This window comes from Antechinus flavipes, chromosome 3 (genome assembly GCF_016432865.1).
Source record: "Antechinus flavipes isolate AdamAnt ecotype Samford, QLD, Australia chromosome 3, AdamAnt_v2, whole genome shotgun sequence".
NCBI lineage: Eukaryota > Metazoa > Chordata > Mammalia > Dasyuromorphia > Dasyuridae > Antechinus > Antechinus flavipes.
In genome coordinates this window covers 271,905,324-271,927,218 of record NC_067400.1, presented here as the reverse complement: position 1 = coordinate 271,927,218, position 21,895 = coordinate 271,905,324, and the positions used below count along the sequence as shown (strand labels likewise).

The following is a 21,895-nucleotide window of genomic DNA, read 5'->3' as shown; positions in this document are numbered from 1 at the left end:
CTGCCAATTCTGAAAGCAGTAAAATACTCACTATTTTCATTCCTCTCCATTCTTTCTCTCAGATTTACTAGGTTTTCTTTGCCTCTTCATGAAATGTAGTACCCCCACTTTCCCTTTTTTCTAGTACAATGTCCTTTCCACAACTAGTTTCTAGAACAAGGTATACATGTATTCTTTATACATCTTTACAGCCGAAATATAGTTCCCAAGATTAATCTTTACCTTTTTAGATTTCTCTTGAGTTCTGTGCTTGTAGATCAAATTTTTTGTTAAGTTCTGGCTTTTTCATCAGAAATAGATGAAATTCGCTTATTTCGTTGAATGTCCATCTTCTTCCCTGGAAAAAGATGCTCAATCTCGCTGGGTAAGTTATTTTTGGTTGCATACCAAGTTCCTTAGCCTTTCGGAATATCATATTCCAGGCCCTTCGATCCTTTAATGTGGATGCTGCCAGATCCTGGGTGATCCTTATTGTGGCTCCTTGATACTTGAATTGGGTTTTTCTAGCCGCTTGCAGTATTTTTTCCTTTGCCTGAGGGTTCTGGCATTTGGCCACTATATTCCTTGGTGTTTTGATTTTAGGATCCCTTTCAGTAGGGGATCGATGAATTCTTTCAATGTCTATTTTACCTTCTGTTTCTATGACTTCTGGGCAGTTCTCTTTGATAATTTCCTGGAAGATAGTGTTCAGGCTTTTTTTTTCATCATACTTTTCTGGAAGTCCGATGATTCTCAGGTTGTCTCTCCTGGATCTGTTTTCCAGGTCTGTTGTCTTCCCCAGAAGGTATTTCACATCCTTTTCCATTGTTTGATTTTTTTGGATTTGCTTGACTGATTCTTCTTGTCTCCTCGAGTCATTCAATTCCAATTGTTCGACCCTGATTTTCAGTGAGGTATTTTCTTCACTCACTTTTTTAAGATCTTTTTCTAATTGTCCAATTGAGTTCTTTTGTTCTGTGGAATTTTTTTCCATTTCGCCAATTTTGTTTTTTAGAGAGCTGTTTTCTGTTTCCAGTTCACTAATCCTATTTTTCAAGGATTTGGTTTCTTTATCCACTCTCTCTTTAACTGACTTCTCCAGGCTCTTTTGCCAAGCCTCCCTCTCCTTTTGCAGAGCCTCCCTCTCCTTTTCCCATTTTTCTTCTAGCTCCCTTGTGAGAGCCTTTTTAATTTCCTCCATGAGATTCATCTGTGCTGAGGGACATAAGGTCTCTTCCTTCGGGGATTCACCTGGGGACTGTTTGTTTTTAGTCTCCTCAGGGTTTGGAGTCTGCTCTTTATCTGTATAAAAGCTGTCCAGGGTTAAATTCTTTTTCAGTTTCTTGCTCATTCTGTCTATTTATCAAAGACAAACTATCAAAGAAACAGAAGGAAAAAAAACCCCTTGAATGGAGGCTGCTTTCTTTGGGGGAGGGGCAGGGTATTCGTGAGGCACAGGTCCTACTGTGCTATGGCGCCTGCGCACTGAGATCCGAGCGGGCTAAGACACTGTGGGGGAGGGGTGGCCAGGTCTCGAGAAACTCCAGCTGTTTGGGATTGTATTCTTTACCCCCGGTGTTTTTAGCTTCTCTGCTGGGCTGCTGACTTGCTCCTATAGCAAAGCTCTCACCGCAGAGACGGCTGCGATCGCGTCCTACCCCCTTTCCGCTCCACCCGGTTCTGAGCTGCTATCTGTGCTCTGGTTGCCGCTGCTGCCCGCAGACTGCTTCCAAATACCGTCCCCGCCCTCGCGCAAAAACAGACCTTTCTTGACGAGTCTCAAGGATGGTTTCTCTTGGTAAGTAATTGTATGGTTTTTTTTCAGTCGAGCATTAATTCAGAGGCATGAAATGAAATGAATAGTGAGAGAAAAACACGGAGATTACACAGAAGTGTATTTCCTCTCCGCCATCTTGGCCGGAAGTCCGGTAAAATGAATTTTAATTCAATTCAAATTAGTTTCAATTTCAATTCGATTTTCTTTAAATAAAAAAAAATCCCAAATTTTAAAGACTAGGCTTTATTAATGAATAATAATTATGAAAAACTCACCCTTGAAAATGATTTTGATGGACTTATTCATTCTTCTGACAAAAAATGGTCATATTAAGCTCAGTTAAAATTTGATGTGATAGCCTCATTTAAATCAATATCTTGAAAGAAGACATGACTTTAACACTTTTTTCATCTGCTTCTCTCCATCAGATCCTATAAATGTATTTGTTTCCTATCTTCTCCCTTTCTCTCTTTCGCTCTCTCTCCTTTTTTAATTTATTATTATTATTATTATTATCAGTATTATAATAATAATAATTATTATTTTTGCTGAGGCAATTAGGGTTAAGTGACTTGCCCAGGGTTACATAACTAGTAAGTGTTAAGTGTCTGAGGGCAGATTTGAACTCAGGTCCTCCTGACTTCAGAGCTAGTGCTCTATCTACAATGCCATCTACCTGCCCTATTTCCTATCTTCTCAAAAAAACCTGCTTTCTGCCTCACTTTACCTTAGAACTATCGCACTGTCTCTCTGCTTCTTTTACTGCCAAACTTTAAACAAAAAAGACTGTACTCAATTATTTCACTTCTTCACTTTTTCAATTTTCAGTCATTAAAGCCTGATTTTTAATTCCAACTTTCTATTGAAGATCCTCTTCCAAAAAATTATCAGTCCATGTGTTAAATGCCATCTCCAATGTCTTTTTTAGTCCTTTGACGTCCCCAAAGTATTTGGCACTGTTTATAACCTCGTCTTCCCTAAAACTTATGACCTTGCAATGTTTTGATTCTCCAATCTCTGTTGCTTTCCTTCTCTTTTGCTGATTTTTGTTTGTCTTCCAGGCCCTCAATATAAGTTTTCACATATTTCTACCAATATCACTGCTGATTTCTAAAATGTCTATTCTGGTCTGAGAAAAGACACCATAGAAATCATAAATTTACAATTCAACTATGTTAAATTTGAATGAGTCCAAGGACTCAAAACAGTCTGTACTTACTGTAATACTAAGGTTCTATTTGTGTGTGTGTGTGTGTGTGTGTGTGTGTTGTGTAAGTTGTATGGCTGAGGAATCCAAACCATAGGCAATTTATTCAAGTCTGTGCATGTCTTTGGGGAAAAATGCAGTAGCTAATAAACATAATTTCAATTTAGTTTCCTACATTTATTAAATGCCTAATTTATTTGTTTATTTCTGGTTTAACAATTACCTGGTTGATTTGGATAAAAGCAAAGATGTAAAGCTTACCTAATTGTTAGTTACTCCAGAGTTGGGAGGATGAGCTAATATATTCAATGAAAGAGTTTAAGATAAAACAAACAAACAAACAAACAAATATGCCAATGAAATAGAATACTAGGTAGTATCTAACAAGATAAAATTTAATCAGGATAAATACACTTAAATATACTTATACTTAGTTTTTTTCCCCTCTATTTAATAGATAACAATCAAATTTATAAGTACAAGATTGTGTAGATGTGGATAGAAAGCAGTATATTTATAAAGCTTTGGAGGAGTTAGTTGATTGCAAGTTCAGTACAAATCAACATTTTGATATGGAAACAAAAAAAAAAAAGCTAATTAGATTTTGGGTTGCATTGAGAGGAAAACTATCCAGGATGAAGAAGGCAATGGTCTTGCCGTATTCTGTGATAGATCACATCTTGAATATTGTGTTTATTTCTGGGTGTCACTTTTTAGGAAAGAGCTGAAAAAAGATTAAGACTTAAACAGAGGTGTGAACATGATTACACTGTTTAAAAAATTGAAGGAGGGCCTGTTTAATTTGTTCCACTTGATTCCAGAAAACTGTAGAAGAACTAGAAGGAATATGATCTAGAGAAAAATTTCCCAATAACTGGAACTACTCAAAAGTAAAATAAGCTGAATCGAGATGTTGTTCCTGGATTTCAAGGAGGATATTTGATCAATGTTTGGATATCCATTTTGGGGGAATTTTACACAGAGGAATTTTAATCAACTATAGATTGGACTAGATGATCATTGAGGATCTTTTCAATTGCAAAATTCCTTGATTCCATATGGATAAAATGTGCTATACTAGGCATTGAGAATAAAACAATAAAAATGATATAGTTCCTAGATAAAAGGAATTTAAAATATAATTAGCACAGACATATGCACATGTACAACTATAAGAGAAAATAATGAAGAGCATTAAGGAGCTCTAAAAGAATGATACAAGACATATGACAGGGTAAGATTGCTCCTAGTTAAATATAGTACTTGGATTGTGTCTCATAGGAGAATTTCCCAGAAACTGAGAAAAAGTAGAAGGAATGGAAGATGGCGTGTGAAGAAAAGTACAGAATGGGGAGAAAAAGAAGAGCACAAGTAGGTTAATTTGTTTAAAATGTGTAGGGTGGAAAGGCAAGTAGCTTAAAATAATACTAGAATACTAGATTTTAACCATTTTTGGTTAATTTTGAAAATTTTGAAAAACATGGAGATATCTGCATTTTATTCAGTTGATAATGGTGAGCCATTGAAAGTTTTTGAGAAAGTAAGTGATGGATCTGAACTATTAGAATAATCACTATAAAAGATAAAGGAGAGAGAAGAAGCAAGATCACTTGGGATATTATTCTATTAGACCAGAGGAAAGATAATGAGAAACTGAACTTAGTTGTAAACTCCAACTGCTCTAACAATTATTCCCAAAGAGCATATTTTTAAAGCCACAACTTTTTTTTTTGTTTGCCAATAAAAATTTCTACATTTTATGCTCCAAATCAAGCCAGATTATTTGTTGCTCTTTGAATATAAACAGAACTTCCTTTCTTCCTTCTCTATTATGTTATATCTATAATTCCTTCATCCACCATTTTTCCATGTTTCATTGTCCTCCTTCTTATTCATGACACAGAGAAAACAAATTTCTTCCACTACTGGAGCTGAGCATGGAAAGGCTCTATGGATTCTAAGAGACAGAGTTCAAGAAGTAGAATTTAAGCTTAGAGGATAGCTTAAGAAAAGGCATAAAGATAGGAGGAGGAACATTAGATATGAAAAATAACTAGTAGGACAAATTGCCTGGAACAAGAGTTTGTGAAAAAGAGTAAAGAACACCAAAAATTGGAAAGATGGGCTGGAGTAACATTTTGAGCTTTCAGTGCTAAACACATGAGATTGACATTTACAAATTTAAGAGTTGGAATGATTCTTGTTGACTACAAGTTAATATACAAAAAAAAAAGTCTGAATGTGTCAACAAGGGAAAAATTGAGTAAGTTAAATACAAATTTCTCTGCTTGGCCTTTAAAACCCTTATGCACTTTCTTGATTCTACCAACAAGGCCCATGGGGAAAGTCTACTTGTCAAAAAGCCTTCTGTAGAAGTTGTAGCCAATAATACATATTTAAAAGGTCTATTAAATCCTTCTGGTTTGTTTCCAGATAGATCCAAATGTGAAGAACAATACATTATATGGCCTTCATGTTTTCTGTTACCCTAGATAGCTAAGAAAATACAATTGTATATTCAACTCAAATTTTGTATCTATATAATAAATATTATATAGTTATATTCTACCCTAGAGCATAAAATGGTTGTTCCTTATGACTGTATGGTGTTGTCTGGCTTCAAAAACTCTACTGCAGAACCATAGCTTTCTATGACACAGAAACAAACAGTGGTTATCCTCCAAAGTTCTCTACTAAATCTACTCTCCTCCCTCTATATTTTCTTGGTAAACTTATCAACTTTCATGGGCTTAATTATCATCTCTATGCTGATGATTCCCAGATCCATATGACCAATCTCAGTCTTCCCTGAGAACTATTATTGTGAATCACCATTTGCCTATTGGAAAGTTTAATCTAGATGTTCTGGAGCTATATCTAAAACTGAATTCATGATCTTTCTTACCCAAACCCTCTCTTTTCCCATATTAATCTATTTCTTTAAAAACAAACAAACAAATTAAAAAACCTAACCATCCTTCCACTTTCCCAGGTTTATTATCTCAGTATAATCTTGGAATCTTCACCTTCCTACCATGAAGCCAATCAATTGCCAAATATTGCCATTTTTACCTCATGATATTTCATTTTTTTCTTCATTCAGATATTGATATAGGTACCATCTTTTAAGTTCTTATCAATTCTCACATAAATAATTACAAAAGTTTTTTAACCGATTTCCTTTTCTCCCTATCACCTTAGTCCAACCTAAACACTTCTACCAAAAACATTTTCTTTAAGTGCAGATCTGGATGTGCAATTCTTCCACTAAGTCACCTACATTCACTTCTTATTGACTCTAATAATCTGTTAATAGCTGTTAAGATTATATACAACCTCAACCCAAGGTATTTTTCCATTCTCCTGGACATTGTTTTCCCCTTTCTCCCTTTGTAATATAGCCATACTGGTTTTCTCTCTGCTTTTGCTACCTAACAGTACATCTCCAAATTCTAGTTTCATTGACCATTTTCCATCCAGAAATGTATTCCCTCCTTACCTCTGCCTGACAGAATTATTCTCTTCCTTTAAGATACAGATCAACAGCAGTGTTTATACTGGGCTTATACCCCAAAGAGATATTAAAGAAGGGAAAGGGACCTGTATGTGCCAAAATGTTTGTGGCAGCCCTGTTTGTAGTGGCTAGAAGCTGGAAAATGAAAGGATGTCCATCAATTGGAGAATGGTTGAGCAAATTGTGGTTTATGAATGTTATGGAATATTATTGTTCTGTAAGGAATGACCAGCAGGATGAATACAGAAAGGACTGGCAAGACTTAAATGAACTGATGCTAAGTGAAATGAGCAGAACCAGGAGATCATTATATACCTCAACAACAACACTGTTTGAGGATGTATTCTGATGGAAGTGGATCTCTTTGTTAAAGAGAGCTAATTCAGTTTCAATTGATCAAGGATGGACAGAAGCAGCTACACCCAAAGAAAGAACACTGGGAAATGAATATAAACTGCTTGCATTTTTGTTTTTCTTCCCGGGTTATTTATACCTTCTGAATTCAATTCTCCCTGTGCAACAAGAAAACTGTTCGGTTCTGCACACATATATTGTATCTAGGATATACTATAACCTATTCAACATGTAAAGGACTGCTTGCCATCTGGGGGAGGGGGTGAAGGGAGGGAGGGGAAAAATCGGAACAGAAGTAAGTGCAAGGGATAATGCTGTAAAAAATTACCCTGGCATGGGTTCTATCAATAAAAAGTTATTTAAAAAAATAAGATACAACTCAGGTCCCAATCTTCTGCATCTAGCCTTTCCTGAGCCACCCAACTGTTACTGCCCTCCCTGTTAAAGCACCTTGTATCTATTATATACATATATATGTATGTATTTATTCATATAATAGTATGTATACACACACATATATAAAATGAAATCATATATGTTCTTTTCTCCTCCACTGAGCAATCAGTTATTTGATCAATAAGCATTTAATAATCATTTATTATATGCCAGATATTGTTCTAAATTAGTATCTACAAAGAAAGGCAAATACATGTCTCTGCCCCAAAGGAGCTCACTTTTTAATTAGAATTCGGATTAAGATATGAACTCCTTGTGAGTAGAAAACATTATACTGTTGTTTTTGTATCCCCAGTACCTGGAATATAGTCGGCTTTTAAATATTTGTTTAAAAGATGTACATCTTCTAAAAACTCTTTTAAAATAGCATGTATTCAGTGGGAAGAATGTCTGAACAATCATAAATATCTGGCTTTCATTCTATGAATGGTCAAAGCTTTGAGTTGATTTAAATGCTGAATTAGGAACATAAAATCAGTACAACAGTCATGTAGCTAGCAATGTAAAGCAAGTGAGTTGCTTTATTTTGCAGATAGAATGACTTTCTCTACTCCTCCACAAAATAATATATTGTAAAAATGGTTGGAGAATATGTAGAAACTGGAAGGGAAAAAGAAATCTTTCTGGAAGCAAAAATGTTTCCCTTATAATGATTCAAACTATTACAAGTCATATCATAAAATACTATTGAATAGTGGTAATATTAATGTTAAATTCCATAGTGCTTAATAATAATTGGGTGTGACAGAAAGCAAATAAAAATAACTTGCTCCTTTCTTGCTATCAGGAGACAGACAGATATCTTTTTTTTTCCTAGACTGATAGGACCTTCATTTGGTAATGATTTATGTATTCTGAATTCATGGAAATCTCTTTCATAACCAGATGTAATAAGCTTCCTTTATCTCTACAGGGATTGTCTGATTTATGCATAGACCTTTGTTCAATAACCTTTCTTTAAAGATTTATGCTGTTAAACATGAACAAAATCATGAACTTTTTGACATTTTATTTTAATGTAATTTAGAAAACCATGTCAGCTGCTAATAGACCTCATGCAGAATAAACATCACATGTTGATCATCTAAATTATTCTGAATGCTATTAATCTTTGACTAATACCTGAAATCGCTTATTTCTATAAGCACAAGTCACAAAAGAAGGACTAATAGAAAGTGAACATTTATGCTTCATAAATATGATATTTAAAATTAAAAAATAAGTTTTCATCCATCATTTCTAAAATTTGATTCTTCTATTTCCCATTTTCATGATTACCAGTGGAAGAGGGGACCTCTATATATGTATAATATATTTCCTTATCTCTATTTCACATATTCATTCTCTAGCTTTAAGATTTGGCACCTTTGTATCTGATTGTCTAATAACTTCTTTGTTCTTCTTATCTATATTGTCATGTGGCCCTAATTTTTGTCATATTGTCAAGTGAAGAAAGCTTTTGTTAAATGCCTTATTTAAACATGCATCTACAGTATTCCTCGATCTATAAACTTGAGATGCCAATGGTTCATAGCAGAAGATATATTCAATAGATCTTCAAAAATAGTCATCTAGGTGTCAATAAAGAGTTTGGTGTCAAACATATTGATTATAAGCTTGAAATCCTGACAAAATGGGATTATCAGCAGAGAGGGAATACCAAGAAGAGAGAGTCCAACAAGAGTATCTTTGTGAATGCCTGTTTACATTAATGGGACAAATAGCAGAAGAGACTCTGTGATAGATTCAATTTAACAATTCTTTCCTAAGTATATACTATGTGTGAAATAATTCCTGAGTCTTTGAGGTTTTGAAGGAGAAAGGCCACAGAAAGAGCCAAAGTGATGAGAATTGAGAAAAGGACATGGGTTTGGAGATTATATTATTACACTGTTATTTGGGAAAGAACAGCATCAGCAGAGTCACAGGAATAGAAGTCAGGCTTCAGTGGTTTTAGGAGTAGATTTTTAACAAATTTAAGAGGAGAATGATTATTTTCAAAATACTTAACTGTAAAAGGGAGAACAGAGAAGAGATACTAATGCAGAGCACTGCACACTCAAGGAAAGGGTAGAGGAGATCTGAGCATGTGTATGAAGCAAAGGGAGAAAATTTGATAGTGAGGAAGAAATGAAAGGGGCAAGAAGAAAAATGCATGATTGGCAGAGTGAGTTCTAGAATCAGAGAGATAAAAATAGAAGTTCAGGTGTGTAGGGGTTAGCTTTGGTGATGAAAAGACCCATTTTATCTTTTAAGATGGGATGGACTGAGGAGAGGATTAAGAAGAAACAGCAAAATTCTAAGGTAAGGATGAACAGACCTCATTCATTCTTCCTGCTTTATTTTTACATTATTTTCCCTCTTTTGTCATCATCAGAAAAGGAGAAAAGCTGCTTATCATCATCTGCACTTTTCCCTTTTTATGCCAAATAAAACCATCATTGGCCCCACATCCCACATCCTTAATCATTTTTACTGCTTCCTGGACTCTCTCCAGGTAATCCAAAACTTTAAAATTGTAGAGTACTCAAACTGGTACATAATCTATTAAAATTCTGAATATAGTAAGAGGATAACTTTTCAGTTCCTGAATTCCTGCATCCTGAATTCCTATATATGCATTCCAGTATCCTGATTGCCTTTTAAAAGCAGCACTATATTAGCATAAAGAGAAAAATAAAAGTTCCAATCTTGTCTAAAAATACAGAATAAATTGTTCTGCTTGGAAAACTTTTTAAAGACTTAGGCTAAATTTCACAAATATTTCTATCTTATTCTATGAAGACTTTATTACCTGTATTCAATGTTTACTTTAAAAAAATACTTACTTTGTGGGTAGATTCTTTTAGTGAATTTGTATCTAAGTCTAGAAGTTCTGATCAGGAATCAGAGCACCTGGATTCAAATCCTGGTCTTGTTATTTATTACCCATAAGACCTTGAGCAATGCCCTTTGCCTTTCTTCCTCAGTTAAAATGAAGGAAAGAAATTGAGTTGACTTCAAAGGTTCCTTTTGGTTCTAAATCTATACTTCTATGATCATAATGCAAGATGTTTTCACTTGACACTTAATCTTATCCTATAGAAAAAATGTTAATTCTTTGGACCTCAATATCTTCATTTGTAAAATGAAGGAATTTCACTAAATTATCTCACTCAAATGATCTTCCAATTATCAGTCTACAAATGAATGCAATTCTAGGCTGTTTCCATTTAAAGTTGATACATAGTCATTTGAATAACATTAATAGAAATGAATCTGTTGAGATGGCTAAAAGAAAAATTATTAACAACTTATATATTCAACATTTGTAGAATGGCTGAGTAACACAAACGTAAGAGGTAATGCAGAATAAAATCAGTAGAACCACAACTATATGAACATTAACTATAATAATAAAGTAAGAGAAGAAAAAGGAGCAGGACGAGGAAAAGGCAGGAAGGTGATATGAGATGGAAGAAGAAAGAAGACTACAAACAGAAAAGTTCACAAAACAAAAACATTTGGACTCATTTTGAGTCTTTGAGCTCTATTTGGATAAGATTTCTTTTTTCCTTTTCTTTTGCATATTCACTTGATTGTTTTTGTTTATGGTTATTTATTTCTTGGTATGCTATTTTAATGAAAAGTTCCAGAAAATTATTGGATTTAAAATATTTATGTAGTCAGAGGCAATTCAAACATCAGTGACAGCAACTAAAAGGAAAATAATGGTACTGACACCTTCATTCAACAAAAGTTTTTAGGCACTCACCCATAGTGATAAGATCACATGGTGAACATAATTTAAATGACAGCAACATTTTTCTTATAAAATATTTTTTAAGATATATATTCAAACCATTCATAATACAGCATGTATTACTTAATTTTCAAAGACAATATTCTCATGAGAAACAATTCATTGAAGATGCATATAATGAATATAGAAAATTGATATGCCTCATTCTCTTTATTTTACATTAATATTTACAAATGATTTCATTGTTCCACTGATATGCTAGTTAATATTTACCATATCTGTCTCTCTGAATGAATTTCATCAATCAATATCATGTTGACTGAACTGATACACAATTGATAGAGTACTGGGCTCGGAACTTATGAAGACTAGATTCAAATATTGCCTCTGATACTTCCCAGGTGAATCACCTTGTATCTTACTTAAATTTTCTGAACCTTAGACATCTGTCTAAGGGAGATGGATTGAGTTGTACATTAAAGAAGGAAGTAACCATATTGACAAAAATAAATCTCAAAATCCAAAAATTATTCTTGAATTACAATATTAATCAAAATGATTCTTGTCCTTTCAACCTTTGGCACTTTCTTTCTTTGAATAGAAAACAACAATTAAAGAGTTTTGAAGTTTTAATTAACTTAGATTTCTCCAATAGTTTAAAAAATAAAACAAAAAATATCCGAGGTACTCTTTACTTCTATTTAGAACTAACTTTTTCAGACACGAAGAGAGGGATAGTTTAGACTCAGGATGGAGCTAGTTCAATCACTGAATAAATTTCATAATTTCTATTTCATACATTTCTAAATAGGTAAGCCAGACAGCAAAGAGGAGTATCTGTAATGTTATTAAGTTAAAGTAATCCAATCAGGCTATTTAAAATAAATAAAAGATTTTAGCCACCATCAGTTTTAGGGTTTGAGAAATCTTAATCTATGGCATAAGATGATTTTTGTAGATTAAAAACATTAGGAATGACATTTATATATGCTATGTTATATTTATATGGATTGAAGTAAGTACAAAAGAAAATAATCATGACAACTAAAGTTGAGAATCCCTTTTACCTTATATGTCAAATAACCCAGAAATAGGTCTGTAACTTGACTACCAAAGCTGGGTATAAGAAGGATAACTCTGTGCTACAAACAGTCTGTGGTTACAATCAATTAATAAAGAGAATGTCAAGGAAATGATACTGTCCACCAATTGTAGAAAATTTTTCTGACCTAGATATGGAAACTCAGAATGTCATGTTTCCAAGGAAAGATTCTATATGTATTATTACAAGCCAAGAGAACTAAACCCAGAATCATTTTTTTCTGTCTAGAACTCCCATAGAGACTCCTAGAGGATATATTTAACACAAAAATCAAAAACATACTGATAGCCCATTTGTCCCTGCTCCCAGACTAGGTGAAGGCAAACAAATGAGTAATAATAATAATGTTCAAATCTTACCAACTACTAACCTAGATATAAAAGTAGAGAGATTAGTCAATGACAAGGGAACCCATTAGACTAACAATTAGGCTAAGTTATGATGTTACAAGTGAACTTGAAAAGAAGGCTACACAATGTTCTGAGAGATAATCTTAGAGACTGCATTATTATTGCATTAAATTTCGTATGTAATTGCATATGGTTATTACTGCTTATGATAAATACTTTGTATTTGAATATGCTTGTTTCTCATTTTGTTGTTAGAGTCATCTATGTTTTGTGTTATGTTCGGGTTATGGCAATGTCTGCTAATTGTTTAAAGTTTTTTTTGCATGTAATTCACATTAGGTAGAAAGGAGTCAAGCCAATGGAAAGACAAAGATATAGATAGAGTCACAAAGACAGAGAGACAAAGACACACACACATACACAGATCTATGATTTCACTGTTGTAGAGAACCCCATCTAGCAATGCAGTTAAGCATTTAATTAACATTTTATAGACTTAGAAACTTTTAGAAAATAATAACTTTAGAGTTAGAAGTGACTCATAAGGCAATGAAGGGTACAAATAGGTTGTAACATATTTCCAAAGATAACGCACATGTATGAAACACCACAAAGGATATTATCCAGGAAATGTCTAATTGAGAAAGGCCATGGTGCAGTCATAAATGGAGTCAATGATAAAGGTGGATAGTTTGAATGCTGCACTGGTATATGCAAAATGATAAGACTTAGGAGAAGGCTTGCTTCTTATTGGAAATATCACCAGTAAAGGATTCACGGAATATCATGGACAACAACTATACAGAAAAGCTTGTAGATGGGTGGCAATAGGTCCATATAGATGAGTGAAATACACATATTGGTAAGATCGCTAAAAGAACTGAAATATACTTATTTTAATGAATAAAAATATAGGTTGTAACTATTTCTAAATATTATTCTATATAGAATAAATTTAATTACTTAAGAAAAAATATGGATTACCCATAGGCCTTAGTCTATACTTTATATATCATATCCTTTATATCTAAAGGTGTCAAGATTATCTAAGGGACACTAGCCTCGGCAATAAGAGTCGAGAAAGATATTAAAGGAATTAGAGTAGGCAATGAGGAAACCAAACTATCACTCTTTGCAGATGATATGATGGTATACCTAGAGAACCCAGAGATTCTACCAAAAAGCTATTGGAAATAATTCATAATTTTAGCAAAGTAGCTGGCTACAAAATAAATCCCCATAAATCCTCAGCATTTTTATACATCACCAACAAAACCCAACAGCAAGAGATACAAAGAGAAATTCCATTCAGAATAACTGTTGATACCATAAAATATTTGGGAATCTATCTACCAAAGGAAAGTCAGGAACTATATGAGCAAAATTATAAAAAAGTCTCCACACAAATAAAGTCAGACTTAAATAATTGGAAAAATATTAAGTGTTCTTGGATCGGCCGAGCGAACATAATAAAGATGACAATACTCCCTAAACTAATCTATTTATTTAGTGCTATACCAATCAGACTTCCAAGAAAATATTTTATTGATCTAGAAAAAATAACAACAAAATTCATATGGAACAATAAAAAGTCGAGAATCTCAAGGGAATTAATGAAAAAAAAATCAAATGAAGGTGGCCTAGCTGTACCTGATCTAAAATTATATTATAAAGCAGCAGTCACCAAAACCATTTGGTATTGGCTAAGAAATAGATTAGTGGATCAGTGGAAAAGGCTAGGTTCACAAGACAGAATAGTCAATTATAGCAATCTAGTGTTTGACAAACCCAAAGCCCCTAACTTCTGGGAAAAGAATTCATTATTTGATAAAAACTGCTGGGATAATTGGAAATTAGTATGGCAGAAATTAGGCATGGACCCACACTTAACACCATATACCAAGATAAGATCAAAATGGGTCTATGACCTAGGCATAAAGAACGAGATTATAAATAAATTAGAGGAACATAGAATAGTTTATCTCTCAGACTTGTGGAGGAGAAAGAAATTTGTGACCAAAGATGAACTAGAGACCATTACTGATCACAGAATAGAGAATTTCGATTACATCAAATTAAAAAGCCTCTGTACAAATAAAACTAATGCAAACAAGATTAGAAGGGAAGCAACAAACTGGGAAAACATTTTCACAGTTAAAGGTTCTGATAAAGGCCTCATTTCCAAAATATATAGAGAACTGACTCAAATTTATAAGAAATCAAGCCATTCTCCAATTGATAAATGGTCAAAGGATATGAACAGACAATTTTCAGAGGATGAGATTGAAACTATTACCACTCATATGAAAGAGTGTTCCAAATCATTATTGATCAGAGAAATGCAAATTAAGACAACTCTGAGATACCACTACACACCTGTCAGATTGGCTAAGATGACAGGAAAAAATAATGATGAATGTTGGAGGGGATGCGGGAAAACTGGGACACTAATGCATTGTTGGTGGAGTTGTGAACGAATCCAACCATTCTGGAGAGCAATCTGGAATTATGCCCAAAAAATTATCAAATTGTGCATACCCTTTGATCCAGCAGTGTTTCTATTGGGCTTATATCCCAAAGAAATACTAAAGAAGGGAAAGGGACCTGTATGTGCCAAAATGTTTGTAGCAGCCCTGTTTGTAGTGGCTAGAAACTGGAAAATGAATGGATGCCCATCAATTGGAGAATGGCTGGGTAAATTGTGGTATATGAATGTTATGGAATATTATTGTTCTGTAAGAAATGACCAGCAGGATGAATACAGAGAGGACTGGCGAGACTTACATGAACTGATGCTAAGTGAAATGAGCAGAACCAGGAGATCATTATACACTTCGACAACGATGTTGTATGAGGACATATTTTGATGGAAGTGGATTTCTTTGACAAAGAGACCTGAGTTTCAATTGATAAATGACAGACAAAAGCAGCTACACCCAAAGAAAGAACACTGGGAAACGAATGTAAACTATCTGCATTTTTGTTTTTCTTCCCGGGTTATTTATACCTTCTGAATCCAATTCTCCCTAAGCAACAAGAGAACTGTTCAGTTCTGCAAACATATATTGTATCTAGGATATACTGCAACATATCCAACATATAAAGGACTGCTTGCCATCTAGGGGAGGGGGTGGAGGGAGGGAGGGGAAAAAAAAATCGGGACAGAAACGAGTGTCAATATAAAGTAATTATTAAATAAAAAATTAAAAAAAAATTAAATTAAATTAAAAAAAAAAGAAAAAAAAAGATTATCTAAGGGCTTAGCTATGGATCTAGTCTACTTTTAGCTTGGTTACATTGAGATGGATATTAAGGGAGAAGGATGAAAGTATTAAAATAACTCAGTTATATTCTGGAAATCAACCAACCAAAATAGTTTATAGTACATGTGAATGATTTTGTATGTGTTTGTACAAGTATGTACATCTCACCTATCTAATATAACTTTTTCCCACAAATCTTGCATTTTATGATAGTAAGCCAAGAGTTATATACATTTTATTTACTCAGAGCTTTAATCAAGACCACAAAAAGCAGTATACAAAATATTAATCTGGAAATTGACAGTTCAAACAGATGCAAAATCACTGAATTTGTAAGATATACTTTAAAGCTATGGATATTTACCAGGGTTCCTATATAGATCTATACCTCAGAGAGAGATAGCACATGTTCAATAGTAAGTAAGAAAAAAGTATTCTAGTTAAACCAGCATTTGATATGGCAAACAGAACCATTAATAGAAGAACAATTCTTAAATTTGTTAATGGTCATGAACAATGGTCATTGTTACCTTGAATTTCTATATTACCCTTTCCCAGTTCTCTACATCTGCTACTACCATTCTCTTGAAGCTTAACTTCTATCTAACTTCATATTTATCTTGTATATATTGCTATCTATCTATGTATCTATGTATCTTTCTATATATTGTGTTCTCGCCAGTCTCCTTTGAAAGTAGGGACTGTTTTTGCTTTTTTCTTTCTATGCCCAGAACTTAGCATAAATATAGATAAAAAGAGATTATATTTATAAAGCCCAGCACCAATAAACGCAAAGCAGACATTTAATAAAAACTGGTTCTCTTCTTTTTCTCCCCTTAACACATGACAAATTCCTGGCAAATGAAAACTACTTAGTAAACATTTAATAAATGCTTGTTAGTTGATTGAATTTGTCTTTGACATAACATACATATCATATTATGAAAAATGGTATTTTGATTGCATTTTTAAAAACTAAAAAAATTTTCAATTTTCAGATTAATTATAGAGGTCTCATTTAAGAAATACATGATAGAATCGCATAGAAAAATATTTCTATAATAATTTTCAAGATTTTAAAAGGCAAAGTAAACATTATTTCACTTAACTCCTGAAGAAACTTCTAATGTAACATGTTGATTCTATTCAGAAGAGGACATTTAAAAATACAATGTGTTGCTAGCTCTCCTAAATTATGAAAATTTTCTGAAAGATTAAGTTGATAAACAGTATGAGTAGAGAGCAAAGAGCCTTGATTCAATAGAAAGGCAGCCTGGAAGAAAGTCAGAAGTTATAAAAAGTAAAACAAACAAACAACTATTATTGCTTTTGCATGGAAAGGTATGTACAAATCTATTAAGAGTAAGGCAAATCAAGAATTCTTGCCCATTCTAGTAAGTTCAGCCCATGTTTGTGGTAGGGAGGAATGTGGCAGTAGTCTATTAAAATGGATCAGATAGCCAGGGCATGGGAATGGAGAACAGAAAAAAGTGGAAGTCTGGTAATGAACTTTTTGGAGAAGGGTGTTAGATGTAATGTTAGATGTAAGGTAGAGTGACCTGGAAGCTTATACACCACAGCAACAAGGATCCAGATGGGATGAAAGATGATTTATCCATAGGTAAAGTCAGCAGAGAAATTGTGTGTTTTTTCTCATTCTGACCCTGTGGGTAAAGGGTATGTGAAAAAAAGAGAAGCAGCAAAATTTCAAGAGAAATCCCACTTTTAATAAGCACCAGAAGAAGAAAGGAATGTGAGATTAAGTCTAAAAATGTAGATTTAAATCTACAAGATGCTTTGTAAGACCAAAAAGAGGTAAAGTAAATTGCTTCGGTTCACACAAATAAGTGACAGAGACAGAATTTGAACTCAGGCCTTCTAACTATAAATCTATTCATCTTTATGTTTCACCCCCATAGAGTAAGAGTAAAGAGGATGTGAGGGGACTGGAAGGCACAGTGAGGGAATGGAAGGACTCCTTTATGACTGATCTGGGAAAGGTTATGATAAAGAATCTATCCCTCTGTTTAAATAGTGGAAGTGACTGTGTGATCAAGAAGTAAAATAAGAAAATGAAATGAGATTTCTGTTGAAAAGCAGTACAAAATTATGTATCCAATGTTTGCTCTGGGGATCTACTTTTTCATTCTCAGTGACAGATGTTTCCCTAAGCTTCTTTGCACCAAGCTTCTTGAGGCTCTTGGCAGAGGAATACTGAAGGGGTTTGGGGCATAATGACTTAGCGGTTAATGAGAGTTGTCCTTAACAAGGTCTAGTGAGAGTTTTCCTATTACCATTATTACTATTAGCAGAGGAAGTCTGCTACCACTAGATACATCATGTGAGTGCTAACCCATTTGTTAGAGGTCACGAGTGTCTTACATAATGTACATAATATGCCTTTCAAACACTCTTGTTTCCTATATGGCACTCTATAGTCAGATGTATCATATACAGATTAGATGGTAGGCTTGTTGAAGTAATGAAGGGAAACTTTCATGTAGCAACAATAAATAAAATAGACAATTTATACAGAGATTCTCTACAAAAAATTCAATAACCACCCCAAAATCATTGCCCTCTGATTTGAATAATCCCAACACTAGTTCTTGCAAAGTTTCCCTTTAGAAAAAGTCATTATTTGTTTTTACCTTATGTACAAACCTCTTTCTTTGCTTAAGTTTAGCCTTCCCTGGAAGATCAGGGTATTGAAAGAAACCACTAGAAGTCCTTCAATGAATGACATTTATATTTTGGTGATAAAAATTCCCAAAACAACTATTAAAAACATCAAAGCATACAATATTTATTTCATTGTACCCCAAGATGTCCAATTGTACCACAAAGACTAAAATGAAATAATTCCCTGAGATTTCTTAGTGATCTAATTCAGAAGCTCTTGACTTACCTGCCACTGTTTCATGAGCTCTCGAACTCCCTTGGGGTCCTCCAGTATTCTCTCTTTGTGGGTGGCAGCCTGTAGGACATTGGCTGTGGTCTCTGCCTCAGTGAGCCAGGCAAGGAACGTTTCCAGATCCAGGGGGAACTGTTGTAGCAATCGATGGGCTGCTTCCAGAGCAGCTTCTCTCTCATTAACCCTGTACAAGAGCAATTAGATGAATAGTATCAGAAGATTTAGTGAATTAATTTCATTAAAGAATGAGAAAAAAGATGAGAAAGAGATGCAAAGCTAATTCCCTAATCAAATATATATATAGATGTATATCTAGTCTACAAAGGGAATGAATGAGAGGCATAGGTGAATAACATTGAATAAGAAAAATCAATAAATAAGCACTTATTTAATGCCTCTGATGTTCCAAATATTGGGGATTTAAAAAATTGAAACAATCTTGGCTTTCAAGAAGTTTGCATTCTAATCTGAAATGGATTTTCTTGAAAACAAAGATAATGGCTTAATTAAATTTTTGGATAGTACATATATCAAAATGAACTTTTAAATTTTTTGAGATTTAAGGGCAGCTAAATGATACAATGAATACCAGTCCAGAAGTCAGGAGAAACTGGGATCACATCTGGCCTCAGACATTTAATACTTACTAGTTGTGTGACACTGGGCAAGTCACTTAACCCCAATTATCTTGGGAAAAAAAAACAACCCAGAGATTTTAGTGCAATTCAATTTATTGGGACCAAATTGTGACTATGATCAAGTTTGGGACTCAGTTTCTTCATCTATAAACTGAAGGAATTGGGATTACATGATAAATAACAATTTATATAATATTTTACAATATCCAAAACACTATACGTATTCTATATATGAATCTCATAGTTATCTTCTGAGGTAAGAACAAAAGATATTATTATTAAATTTTACATATTACAGATGAGGAAATAGAGGCTCAGGGAGGTAGTAAAATTCAGATGATAAATAGCAGAACCAAGATTTGAATCCAATTCACTGATTCAAAGTCTGATGCTCTCTTTTTGCTACATTTATTTCTCATGATCTCTAAGGTCCTTTACAACTCTAATTCTATGATCCCACATATTAGTCTTTTTTCCAGTAACTGCTTCTCAGTTACAATCTTCAAAAAGGTTATTGTTTTAAACTTTGTTTCCTTCCTCATCTTCCACAAATCAGCTGTCAAATTTAATTTGCTTTACTTCTATAGTATTCCTCCTTTTTGTTCCTTGCTTTTTAGAGGGTAAAGTGAATAAAGTACTGGACTTATAGCTGGGAACAATAGAATCCAAATCTAGCCTCAGACACTTAATTAACTGTGTGACATTGGGCAAATCATTTAACCTCTCTCTGCCTCAGTTTCCTCCCCTATAAAATAGGGATCTATATAGCATCTACCTCCTAGGGGTGTTCTGAAGATAAAATGAGATAATGCTTGTAAAGTGCTTATTTTCATTATTATTCCTAAGCCAACACCAGACCATAATTCTTCATTATCACTCATTCTTACAAATCCAATAACTTTATTTTAAAAAAATTATTTCCCCCCTTAATTCTCTTCCCCAATTCATCCTTCATATCATTGCCAGAATAATCTTTATTCTGGCATTAGATCTTCTCACTTTATTACTGAAAACCTTTTAATGTCTCCCTATTGATTTCTGACTAAATTCAAATTCCTTAGCTTAACATTGAAGGTCTGTCAATATTGGTGCCCTGCAATGTTTACAGGCATTCCTCATCCTACTCACCTACATGTATATACTCTATGCTCTAGTCAAACTGTATTATTAACTATCCCAAGTTGAAATCCTTGTTCTTCTATGTCAGTGCTTTGGCACTGTATCTGACATCAGTCATTCAATTAACAAGTATTTAAGCACCTACTGTGTGTCAGTAAAAATAAAAAAACAAAAGTCCCTATCATCAAGGAACTTATATTCCACGGACAATGGGAAGCAGGACATTTGTATATATGTATGTGGATATATACGTATATATATCCACATACACACACACACACACACACACACACACACACACACATATATATATATATATGTAGAGAGAGAGAGAGAGAGAGAGAGAGAGAGAGAGAGAGGTGTGTATGTATATGCATGTATACACATACCCACCCTTCCCATATGCATGCACCTATTGGAATCCTATTTATCTCTTAGGATTCAGTTTAAATACCAACTTAACCATGAAGCCTTCCTTGATTGCTGCTTTGATTTTACAGACTGTACCAGTGCATTAATTATGTATCATTATGTCATATTTATTTGAGCATTTTCTCATTAATTTTGAGCTTGTACCTACCCTGGGATATAACATAATGTTCTGTATATAAGTGTCTCATAAATGTCTAAGATGAATTTAGCAAGTATTTAGCATCAACTATGTGCAAGGAACTATGATTATTGATTCTTATTACTGCTTTTTGAAAGCTTATTCATCTTTTTTTTTTTTTTTTTACAAAATGTCATGGAAAAAGTAAATCTTTGAATATAAAAATCAGCATTTCTTTCACAGTATTCTTCTTCATCTGGATACACTGGAGTTTCCTATCCTGGATACTAGATGCCAAGAAACGATCAGGAAAAGAATGCCAAAGATAGAGACATGAAGACACGGATGAACTAAGAATAGTCCAGGGAGAAAATGAAACTAGGGAGCTCAGAGTAAAACTAGAGCTGAGAGAGCAAAAAAAAGAAACAGTGGAAAGAGGAAGGAGTGAGTGTGTGTGTGTGTGTGTGTGTGTGTGTGTGTGTGTGTGTATGTTTTTAAAGACCACAGTAGGAAGAATTTGAGATATATAATGCTGAAGCTTAAGAAGTGTTTAAACTGCACATCTCATCACCACACATCCATGCAAGTGAGGGAATTTTAAATGGAAAATGGTTTTGATTCTTTATCCAAAAGAATAAAAAAAGATTCTACATGAAACAAAAAATAAATATATTTTCTAAGGATATTCTTACATAGTTATATATTCATATATGTGTATATATTTATGCTTGGTAAAGCATTTAAATAATAACAGCTTGAGAGAAAAGAATGCCTTGGGCAGAAACAGTCCTATTTGAAACATCCAGTTGTTTTTTTTTTTTTTTTCTGGAATGTGGAAATTAATACTCTATTTACATGGCTTATTCGCCTCCTACTAATACACAGATACTTTCTGTGATTATAAATAAGCTAAAATTAATTTTTAAAATT

At 33.6% G+C, this 21,895-nt stretch overlaps 1 protein-coding gene across 1 annotated transcript in view; it reads right to left on the bottom strand.

Annotated features, from left to right (window-relative positions):
• DMD (dystrophin) overlaps positions 1–21,895 on the bottom strand; it is a 2,219,276-nt gene that overhangs the window by 508,755 nt on the left and 1,688,626 nt on the right. The window contains exon 55 of the mRNA XM_051991017.1: positions 18,653–18,842. Coding sequence (XP_051846977.1) covers positions 18,653–18,842 — 190 coding nt within the window. The remainder of the gene's footprint in view (positions 1–18,652; positions 18,843–21,895) is intronic.